The sequence below is a fragment of the Puntigrus tetrazona genome, chromosome 7 (assembly GCF_018831695.1).
Source record: "Puntigrus tetrazona isolate hp1 chromosome 7, ASM1883169v1, whole genome shotgun sequence".
Lineage (NCBI taxonomy): Eukaryota > Metazoa > Chordata > Actinopteri > Cypriniformes > Cyprinidae > Puntigrus > Puntigrus tetrazona.
In genome coordinates this window covers 15,174,854-15,187,264 of record NC_056705.1, presented here as the reverse complement: position 1 = coordinate 15,187,264, position 12,411 = coordinate 15,174,854, and the positions used below count along the sequence as shown (strand labels likewise).

Sequence of the window (12,411 nt, the reverse complement as noted above, 5' to 3'; positions counted from 1 at the left end):
TAAATTTAATTCACAGAAAAAAAAAGTATTAACTGACATTGAATCTGAATCTATTGTAGTACTAATATCTGTTTGTTACATTGTAATACACTGATAATATCCACTAAAAACAGGTGGTGATGAGAAAGTCACATGATGACTCAAGTGTCAATCACACAAACACTAAACACCATCGTGGTAGCGCATTATACTGAAATAATGCAATAAACATTCATTTAACAACATTAGATGTAAGATTTTTGTTTAAACGAGAAGACATTAAAAGTGCAGTGTCATACAGGGAATTCTGGGAATTATATTTTATGGTCATTGACTGTAAATTATACTATAATATTTTTTTACTTACAAAAAAATTACTGTATTTTACTGTAAAATTCTAATATTACAAAGTTATTTTTAAATACCTTTTTTTTAAACTGCAACAATTACAGCACTGCGTAATAACTCATTTGTGTTGTCTGCAGTGGTTCATAAAGTTGCACATGCTTTGCCTTTATTACAGGAGTCCACTTTTGCAACTAGAGGTGAAAACAACAACTGTTTCTTCTCCACATGATATTTGAAGATTGACAGAGTTTTATGTTTAAATAAAAACGGCAGTGATTTATAGTTTTTTGTTAATAAAAGTAATTGACAATCTAAAGAGATTCCTTTTTTTTTATATGTGCTTAAATGTATGCCACATAAATAGCTCTAGCATTTGTCAAGTAATATAAACACAGCTGTTGCTCTGTCATTTGCATTGTAAAATTAGTCCAGTTTTTTTTTATTGTTGAGGCTGTCTCTAAACTAATAATGACAGTCTAGCCTTGATAAAATATTAAAGTTGTGATTGGAGAAAGTGGGTCAGATATGTTCGGCCTTGAAGCCTGTCTTGTATAGATGGCTTATAGTTTGAATAAGGAATATGAATAAGGAAATTGGTTATGTTGTATTTTAGTAGAAGTAATAAGCATTATTAATTATTAATAAATTACAATAATTGAGCACCAAATCAGAAGGACTGTGACTAAAGTTATGGGCAGGAATAGATTATATTTTATATTTATAGCTTTTTTAAACTATAACAACACAGCAGTTTAGTGCAAAAGAGGTGCACCAATATTTTATGCTTTTTCACTTTAAAATACCAGTTTTGTTTCTTAAAAAACATTGACACACAAATACACTTTTCAAGGAGTCATCATTCTCTACATTGCTTGAACAGACTGTCCAGTCATTGATGCTAATAAGGCATAGATATCTGGTGATGTGCCAGAGGTCTACCACAGTTATACGATTATAGGGTTTAAGTTTCTATATTTAAGCCTGCTTGGGCTACCTTAAGTCCACTTAATTCAGTAGGCCAACCTGCGGAAGACCCCAAATTTGGTCATCCCTTCGCTTACAGGATCCTAGAGAGCAAGGGAAAAAAACTGAATTTAAACTGTGATTAAAGAAATGCAACTATATCTTGTATAGGATAGCAAAATAAAATAACATATCCAGTTATAGAGAAAACACTTCACATACCTTTTGTTGTTGATGTCAAAGGTTGTGCATTCAATAAAACCAACCAATTTAGGGAAATGACAGCTTGGTCAGGTTGCATAACATGATCTCATCTTTAAAAAAGCAATGAACAAAACTAGACAAAAGGTAAAAAAAACCCACATTATGTTTCAGCTAGGATAAAATGCTATGTACAAACTGCGTGGTTTGTGTATTGCGCTTTGTGCAATGAAATACTGGACGCAGAAAGAAAGTAACCATTAATCTTTGAGACATTTAAAAAAACAAAAACACGCCTGCTGGAACTGGATCTGAACACATCAGATCAAAATAACAAAGGAAGTACATACAATGTGCGTATTCTCCTAAGCATTTAAGATAAGCATTTCATGTAAATAATATTATAAATACTAAAAGTTTAAGTGCATTTTATTTGCAGTGAAGCACAACAATACGTGCTTTCAAAGATCGTTTGAACTAAAGAGCCTTAATATAAGATAACACATTTCATGCACATATACTTTAGGCTACGGACAGCTTGGCCTGAGATTTCCTGCATTCTCAGCTGCATGATAACATAGGGGAAGTTCTTCAGCCACATTACCATGTGAAGTGTCAACAAACCGAAACATGGTTGATATACAAATTTTTTATTCAGACAGTTGATCATAAAGTATATATGATACACCAATTAACTTGCGGTTCTTTGAGTAAATGTGAACCAGAGTCAGATTTTTTAAATCAGAATCAACACTGTTCTTTAGCAATTCATTAGAGGCTTGAAGAGTCTAAGTATAATAACAACCTGTATGTGTTGCTTCAAGACAGTGGCCAGCTTCTGTGTTGTTTTATTTCATTTATTTATGTCAGAAAAATTGTATTCTAGTTGTGCTGCTTCATTTGCTATCCACAAATTCAACTGTGAATCAAATGTTTGTACATACACTAAACTGTGGAGCCTGTTTAATTTCACCTACAGTGTTAAAATTTGCATGAACCGGAGGTTTGCGACCAATTTTACTCCCGTATTGTGACATACTTCCAAGCGGAATATTAAAAAGAGTAAAACAGAGGGCATTGCTTGTGACGTAGTAAAGTAGGTGTTTCATTCAGAAATGAACCGATGAGGTAAGCCAACAAAGTAAGTTTTTTGGTGAAAGCCAACAAAGTAGGTTACCTGGTTTTTGAAACCAGATGCAGGAAAACTAAAGCTGATGTTTGCCTTTTGGATATGTTAGATATGTTAGGTAGCCTCCTTTGGTAGCCTCTCTGAACATTGCTTGATCCTTAACCTACAATAACATACAAGCAATCTCAGATTTCTCTAGAAAATGTATAAATTGTGCAAGAGCCATTTGTCTGTTTGCATCAATTTGTAGTTCAGGGTAAGATTTGCCCCTGAGGCAATGACAGCTGTTGTGTTTCTGGTAATACAGGTGCTCAACGAATTTAACAACAGATATTTCACTCCTTTCCTTCGTGGGGATATAAAATATTTCTGTATTTTTGGAAGACCATATACCAAATTAATTTAATTTGACATTGCTATTGTGCCACCGTGTTCTAAACACAAAAATGACGAAGATATAAACAAGTAAGCAGTCCTTAATAAATCCACAGATAGATAAATAGAAGGTTGTAACAAATAGAACACATGTAACATGGATGTTGAACACCCAAAAAAGAACAGGCAGGAACTTAATAAATGAGACATAGCCACTCTATAGTAGAAAACTATATATATATATATATATATATATATATATATATATATATATATATATATATATATATATATATATATATAGCCTAAAAGCTCTGAAAAGCTTGCACTGGCGAGCTTACTTTTTTTTTTCCGAAGCGGACAAAGCCTCTCACTCTCCTGCTTGGACGACATGATTCTTGCATGCGCGCTGCATCTTCTTGTTGTTTGACAGTAGGTGTCAGCATTAAAGTGCAAAACTGCTACCTGGGAGATAAACCCGGCACTAGCGCTGGATAATTTATGTGTCATGTTATCATAAGAGTCCTGTTAATTTTAAATATCATGGTTGTCATCAAAACCGGTATATCGTCACACCCTAAATTAACACGATGTCGATATTTCATGATTTGAATATCACAGTTATCGTGAATACCTGTATATTGCGACACCCCTATTATATATAAAATTATTATTTTATATAGATCAGTGAACACCTGAGCACAATGATGGTATTAAATCAGAAGCCATGACAACAACAAAAAATATACAAATTCAGTTCAAACTAAGCAAAACCATTACATATTGTAAGTAATGCGTATGTGGTGATATCAGAATCCTTTCCTTTACAGAATTTGACAAATGGTCACAAGAGACTTTAATACAAGGTATAAATGGCCATCTATCACAGCTGACCACTGGATCACACAGATATTTGGTGTACGCAGGGCCTTTCTTAAGTGAATTATTTAGTAGACTTTTAGAGCTGAGATGCTTATTGAGTGTTATTGGCTTTATTTAGAGCTATTTGTCATCCCAAGAATCCCTGATGCAGTTTTGCAGTTTTATTAGATTTCATGTGGTGAGGGGGTGTTAGTTAATTACATCTTTAGAGTGCATGCCAATGTTTTCTGCTTTTCAGCATCTCTTTGTTGCATTGTCCTCACTTCAGGCAACACTGAACACAGAGCAACCCGTTATGACGCATGAACAAATTACTCTTTATGAGTTAATCTAAACAAATTTTCATTAGACTTACGAGTTACTGTTTTGAAGTGATATATACTGGATTTCTTCGATTGTTTAATCTGCGTTTAAACACAGCTTCTTTTACAATTGGCTGCAAGTTCGCATTTACATCTCCATCCATTGAATCAACAAACCTGCATTTTTTTAAAAAAATTAATTTCAGTAATCTGTTTCACTCAGTTTCACTTCCATTACATTGTGGTTTTAAAATGAACTGACATTAAAACAGAAACAAAATTACATATATATCAATCAAAAACACAAAAGAAAATATTTAGGTGTTTCGAATAAGACTACATAGTAATACAGAAACATTACACAGGCCTTTAATCAGGGGATAATTTTGGATTTGTTGTATGTGGTTTTAGGCTTTTGAGGGATGCACATGTGTATGCAAAGCCTACAAAATCTTGTATCAGTTGGCATGCTATAAAATATAACTAGTTGAGAGAGTCCTCTGCTATGAAGAAATGCTGATCAGAATCTTAGATGCTGGCAGTGTGCAAAGCTACATCTGTGCAGGATTGAAAAATCAAATCTAAATCCTTTTAATACCTGAAAAAAAATGGAGCCTGGTAACCTACCATATGAGCAGGGTAGGGCAAAGTTGATGGTAACAGATCAAACCGTAATAATAAAAAAACTGTAAAAAGTGATCCAGAGATGAGTCAGATGTATAAACTATTGTATTACTTTAAATTTGGGGTTATATGGGTGAACAAATACTGCAGAGGGGTTTACTGAAAATGCTAATAATTGATTCTCTATATTTTCAGTGTCTGAAAGGCTTAAGTAAAAATGCATTTGTGATATGTCTGAGCCTTTTAAAAACTGTACTTGAGACCGGACTCGAGTCCAAGTACCCCAACTTTAATATTTAGTATGGAATGGTTTCAGTTATATGGGCTTTATATATACTGAAATAATTTGACTGACCTAGCAATAGTTTACATGCCAAGTCAATTATATCCCTGCTGAAAGAAACAATACAACCAAAAATTATAATGGTTTCCACTACAAATACCGTTACAAATAAACAACTTTTAAGCACTAAAACTATTAGAAATGGTTTTGTGCAGTGTTTTGGGATATATTCCATTAGAAATGATTGGTTTTAACAAGCCACCAATAGGTCCATTACAGTTTCCATTAAAACCAATACAAGTCCCATTATAACCAGTAAAACCATACAAAATCTGTGATGTCGTGTATTGTTTTGTGTTAAACAGGGGTGTATTTAACATGGCTTTTTTTTTTTTTTACAAACAAACATTGCACGTCTACTTCTGATGTTATATAAAAAAGGAAACAGGACGTCGTTGAGTAACTGTGCAAATCTCACGGCTAAATTGATGGATGTGCTGTTTACTTTTATGCTTCGCTTTCAATCACGTCCGCGCGTATCGTTTCTGAGAATCTGTATTTAGTGCTTGTAAGCGAAGAGCCGATGTGACGTCAGGCTTCGACTCGCATAGCAGCAGACTGGTCCCTAAACACCCGCCCACATTCATCCAAAACACAAAGCAGTCCCTTTTCTCCGTCTAAAGCGACCGGTCTTCGAGTCTTCGACGAGCTGGAGCGAAGCACATGCACCTCAAGCAAACTGGAAATCTATCGCGGTTGACTGCGGTCGAGCAGGCGCTCAGCTGTCGGACCACGGACGCGCGGATGGAGCACTTCCATTACACAGACGTCGTCGGGCAGATTTGAAAGGCATCGGCCGAGATGCTCCGTGGCTGCTGTTACCAAGCGCCGATCTATAGTGATACCGGCCGGGTTTTATCATGGTTTTCAGACGGTCAGCTCGGTAAGTGTGTCAGGCTCAGCGCGGCGTCTGGCAGCAACCGCTGTGATTTAAGACAGCGGCTTTCTGTCTTTGTCTGAGCGAATTCTGCAACACCCTTTTTAGCAAAACAAGCGTATTAAAACAGGCCTTACTTAAACATGTCTTCTGCGTGTTTAAATTTCCTCCGTTGCCGTTATTTTATGCAAAGGTAGTTTGCAAAAAGCATAGGACAGAAGTCTGTTCGCTTTGATCAAAGCCTGTGTGGTTGCTGATGTAGAATAAAGGCATCAAGCATGGACAAGAGTTTCTGATAACAGCCATTCAGCTGTTTGTGCGTGGTTATGCGTATATATATATATATATATATATATATATATATATATATATATATATATATATATATATATATATATATATGTGTGTGTGTGTGTGTCTAGATTTGATCTGACAACCTGCCTGATTATCTCTTCTGTTTTCTTGTCATATCGCATATCTTCCATTTTCTCACACTACTCTCTAACTTTTGTGTATCCGATATATACGGCTTCTGCTTTCTTGCACACTTCACACTTCACATGCTCACATGCTTTTCCCTTTAACTTGCTTGTTTTCTTTTATGATTTCATGCTTTATTAATGAACATCTCACTCGCTTTCTCTGCTGCACAATTTCATATACCGAGGCTAACCCTCCTTCTCTTGGTCATAGGAGAATGCGGTGGCTTGGGTGTTATCGGTTGGGGCCCGTATGGAAAGCTCTCTTGGTATTTGTTGTCATCGCCTTCGCGGGACAGCTTCTGGGAGTTATCTTTAACAAGAGGTAAGAAAATGCTTTCTTTGTTCCTTCTCAAACCCGGCCTTTATCTTGTCATTTTTATTGCATTTTTTTGCAAGCAACACATTGCTTGCTTACATATTTTTGTAATTTAGCACCCGTTAAGAAATTATGTTGCTCAAAATGTTTAATACTTTAGTAACGTATAATGCTTTAGTAACTGTAAAAACATTTGTGGCTGTTTTTTTTCTGAGAAAGAAATCCAGTTCTAAATAATTTACCACTCCTACAGCCTTCTGTAAAACCTTAATTATTGTTTACTCATTTTAATGCTGCTCCAAACCTTTAAGACTTAATTCGTCCTGTAGAGCACAAATGAAGATAGTTTGAACAGCGAGTCATACAGGTTCGAACATATATATACAAACATATATCAAATATATCTATTCATATCTTTAAGTAATAGGATTGAACTACTCGAGTAGGATTTGTTATGGTTTTATCTTGTTATCTTGTTTTATTTATTCTAGTAATTTATAATGTGCCTTTCAGCAATTATAAGTAATGGTATGCATACCACATTCTCAGAATATCACTGAATTCATTATTCGAGGCTAATATATGCTCAGCCATTCTTTTTGAAGTTGTGTGTTCTCTACTTCCTTAATCACTTTATCCCGCTCATCACTCTTGTTTAATTATCTGTAACCTGGCAGGCCGTTTTGTCTTGTTTAATTTTTTTCGTTCATTTCACTCTCCATTTTGTCATTTTTCTTAGTATATCGAGTGGAACCGGATATTCAATTTTTGTTTTCGTTACCATTTTACATGACAATTTGTTCTTTCTCCTCATTAGCTGGATGCAGCCAGAGAGACCTCACTCTCTCTACGCCCTTCCCTCTGAGAATTCACAAGGGGACTCTCTGGGGTCCTGCCAGCCCCACGCCCACATCATGTTCCTGAAGACTCACAAGACGGCAAGCAGCACAGTTCTCAATTTGCTCTATCGCTTCGGAGAGGAGCGGGGCCTTAAGTTTGCTCTGCCTGTGGGGTACCAATTTGGTTACCCACTGCCCTTTATTGCCCAGAGGGTGAAAGGATACAGAGGACCTCATGTGGCAGAATTTGACATTATGGGAAATCATATGCGGTTCAACAAACCAGAGGTACATCACATGATAGCTGGCATTTTCTCAAAAAGATTTGTTGAAAATCAATCTCTGATTATAGAGATTTGATAAAATATAAGGGTCCAAGCAATAAAATCGTTTTACTTCTTTAGTATTAATATTGTTTTTCTGGTGTAAATCAGTTAGAGCATCAAAAAGTGTAAATTGTAAAAATAATTCGACCAAGTATAATAAAGTTTTTATTCATTATAAATACCAAATAATCATGCAATTTATTTTATAATCAGATTCTTTAGTTTGATGCATCTTTATTTTCTTCAAACATAAACCTAAGTAGAAAAACATTAGAAATCTCATTTACATTCAATATTTGGTTTCAGTTACATGACTAAAGATGTTTCTTTTTGTATTGTGATTCTCTTTTTTTACTTCTGTTGCAGGTTGAGAAGGTCATGCCAGCTGACACCTTTTTTTCTCCATCCTTCGAGACCCAGTGGCACTAGCTGAATCCTCTTATGCCTACTATAAAAATGTCGCCCCTGCCTTCAGGCGTGCCAAAGGACTGGGTGATTTCGCTGACAACCCCTATAAGTACTACGACCCTAGACTCCGAAACAACCATTATGCCCGCAACCTGATGTGGTTTGATTTTGGTTTGGATCATGCCTCCAACTTCAGCCTTGCGCAGGTCAAGCGCGGTGTGGCAGCAGTTCGTCGGAATTTCAAGCTCATACTTATCTCAGAGTACTTCGACCAATCTATGGTGCTGCTCCGTCACACTCTTTGCTGGCCGCTAGATGCTGTGGTTTCTTTTAGCCTGAATGCCAGACAGCAAATGCCCAGTGGAAGATCAGGATGGGTGGGCAAGGCCGCAGCTCCAGCTCCTTTGGCATTAACAGATAAGCAAAGATCAAAATTACGAGAATGGAATGCACTAGACTGGCACCTTTACCAAGCTTTTAATCTCACTTTCTGGCAGGACGTAGAACGCTTTGGACGTAATCGGATGGAATCCGAGGTGGCCCTGCTTAGGACCAAACGGGAGGTACTCACTCGCATCTGCTTGCGTGATGGTGGTCGGCCCATAGAGGCCAGTCGCATCCGGGACAAGACCATCCGGCCTTTCCAGAGTGGATTAGTGAAGATCTTGGGTTATGAGTTGCAGTCAGGACTAGACAACGCCACGTGGGAAGCTTGCCTACGCATGATCAGGCCTGAGATCCAATACAAAGACTTGCTGGATCTTCGGCAGTTCCCTCGAGCCCAGCAACCTCCAGCTGCTGGAGGGCTTCCAGTAAAGAGGGAGCCCGCAATACTCAGGACTGAAGACCGTGGGGGAAAGAGGTTGGTGGAGAAGGACTGGGATGGGACCATTCTGTTTCGGAATCAATCTTTAGAGCAGGTTGATTTAAAAGTAAGACTTAGATAGTGAGCTAGTTGCACCTTTTTGCCTCAAGGTCGGTAGTTCTGACCCATTTTGGCTCCATGGACCTCTGTGCTGCACTACTAGAGGAGAAGGGATATCCAAGACATACAACACACTACTTTGTCATCGACTCTTCCTTCTTCCATTTTGCCCTTCTACGCTCTTATTTTACACAACATAGAGTTTCTGAATGAAGAAGAGGTCTGTGGGTACATTACGTTGGTTGGAGTGAAATAATGGTAAAAGCATGCCATATGCAGGCTAAATGCCCAAACTCACTGTCGTGAGTTTTGTGTTGGGGAGAAGTAAGAAAAAGCTGCGGTACGTTACAAAAAAACCTTAGCAGTGAGTGCACGTTATGTAAGAGGTTGCAGTGTCTCAAACATACTGCTAAAAGCCCACTTTTAGATAGATAAAGTATCCTTGGTATGTCAGTGTTCAAAAGTTTGGGGTCAGTAAGTTTCTTTTTGAAAGAGCTTAACAATTTCATTCAGCAGGGATGCATTAAATTAATAAGAAGTAACAATAAAGATACATTGTGATAAAAAATATTTCTATATTAAATAAATTATGTTCTTTTGAACTCAAAGAATCTACCAAAAAAATGTATATGAAATTGGAAACTGGAGAAATGACTACTGAAAGTTCAGCTTTCAGTATAATAGAAAACAGTTATATCACATTGTAATAATATTTCACATAAGTCTTTTTACTGTATTTTCGATGAAATAAATGCATCCTTTGTGAAAACAGGTCATTGAAAATGTATTGCCAATCCCAAACTTCTAAATGGTATAATGCTGGCGTACCTCCATCACGCTACCAAAAAGGTAGGCTTGTGCATCCAATGAAATAACAGTTTGATATTGGAAATGCATTTGAATTTGATTATAGTACTAAGACACAATGGATATCCATTCGCTGCATGATGAAATTCCTCAAAAATGCAATCACAGACTCTTCATTGTCTGGCACACGAGATTCAAACAGTGGTACTGTTCAGAGTTGCTGGAATTTATTTTTATATCCATTTATATGGGTAGTTGTTAAACAGGAATCTTGACAGAAAAGAGGAATTCATTGCAAACTTTTGATTTCTATGCCACACACATTTTTAGTCACACATTATAAGCTAGTACGACTCCCATGGTTCTGTGAGAACAGCATCTCCAGTTTTTAACACTGTGAAATAAAATGACCATTCATAAAGGGCAAAATGGGCTGTAGATTTGTACTTACCAACCTCAAGTGATAGACCATTGCACTTCCTATAACAGTCTGTTTACTTATTGATGTTTGCTAGAGGTTGATATTTTAGCTTTTTGCTTTGATGTTTCAAACATCAAATCTAAAAAAAAAAAATAGATGGTGAATGTTCATTGGCATGGTAAATGCTGTAATTTCTGAGGCCTGTCATAGACGTTTTAATGATCAGAACTCCACTTGAAATTCCAAAACTCAATGGTTATTTTGCCTTACAGTTAGTACCTTTGTGAAGCAGTGCTTTACTATCAAAGCTTGCTGTATTTATTATGCTTTTGTATAAATTTCTCTGTGTATCTATTGCATTTATACTCTCAGTCTAAAATGTTTTTTCCTCTTATTGTGAGTGCTGAGAAAACGTAGTGTAGAAATTTGACTGGAATGCACTGTGCAAATTGCCCCATGTATGAACAGCCAGCTTTTTGTATGCAGATTTCAATGCACAGAGCAAGATGACATCTAACATTACCAATGAATTTATTTTCTCTGTTCTAAGGCAGATGGTATTGCAATGAAAAAAAAAAACACTAGTATGGTCACTGTTGCGTGCCTATTCATGTGCATTGTTTATTGTATAGTTACGATTTATATGCATGGCTATAGTTAGCAATTATTTCCTTGTGTAATTGATAAACAATGCATAATTTGACTTGCATTTTACTACCCCATTTTAGTTTGGATTGTACTACTGCCAGTTAATTAACAGTTATCTTTCACTTTTTCTATTCACAGTAGTTCTGTGTTTGCCACTCATGTGAATTAGTTATTGATATAGCTAAAATAATAATAATCATAAAAATTTTAATTCAAATTTTAAACAACAACTATAAAATTTTGCTTTCGCTGAAAATTAAGTAAAGGAGCATGTCAAAAAGACAATTTAAAAGTCAATGATCTAAGACAAGGATCTATTTTAATCATACCCTTTCTCATAAACTGTATTCTTGGCAGATTTAATGTTTTCTTCCATTAAAAAGAATGCTATTACCGTGAATCGTGTTGGAAGGAATTGACGCTAAATTTAATTCAAGCATTGATTTCCTTTTAGCTAGGGATGTATAGCTTTTTCATTTGTTCATCTAATTTTAGAGAAAGCTCTAATGAGTCTGGCAATATTGTGCTGTAATAGCTGCATGTCATACAAATCAGTTGGTTCAGCGTCTTCATGAGTCCTTAGGTAGATTAACTGTGGTACTGCAATTCAAAAATAAACCAAAGAGGTACTGATGTTTCTGTGCTTGGAATCTTGATATATCAAAAATTGGCACAGTTTTTCATGACATTTGTTGACCAGAAAATTCAGCAGGAGTGTAAAGGTGCAAATGCAGCTTAGGGTCTTGCATCTTTTAAGGGAAGTAAAAAATGGGTAGTTAATTAAAAGTCAGTATCAGTCAGTTTAATTTGAGCAGGATAATTAAAATCATTCACATTCATTCTCTTCTGCACTTTCAAGACGATACTGCAATTCACATGATGTTTCCGTTAAGTTTGTTCAAACCTGTTTACCATATTTATTATTTTTCTCTGTTACTTGAATATATGGGGAAACCTCTGTAGATATTTCCGTGTGATGAACCTAAATTTGGTTTACTTGTATGTAGTAAAATAAAAATTTTACATGTGATGCGTTTCTGATGTTTTGTAATTTTGCATTGGTGTTCTTATTAAGCGCCCTGAGATTTTTGTACTGAATGATAGATAAGGTTGTTTCTACGGGACGCATGTTGGATATACAAAGTTGGAAACAATGGAAATAGGAACTGGAACTGTAAGTTTGCATATGTCTTGGGCACATGCTGTGACCTTTATG

The 12,411-nt window shown here is 36.1% G+C and overlaps 1 protein-coding gene across 1 annotated transcript; it reads left to right on the top strand.

Moving 5' to 3' along the window:
- Positions 1-4,467: 4,467 nt before the first annotated feature.
- On the top strand, positions 4,468-12,225 carry gal3st4 (galactose-3-O-sulfotransferase 4). The gene is given in 5 exon segments (XM_043245381.1): positions 4,468-6,029; positions 6,717-6,827; positions 7,639-7,948; positions 8,353-8,380; positions 8,383-12,225. Coding segments are annotated over 5 exon segments (1,431 nt in total). The 5' UTR covers positions 4,468-6,006; the 3' UTR covers positions 9,342-12,225.
- The last annotated feature ends 186 nt before the right edge of the window (positions 12,226-12,411 follow it).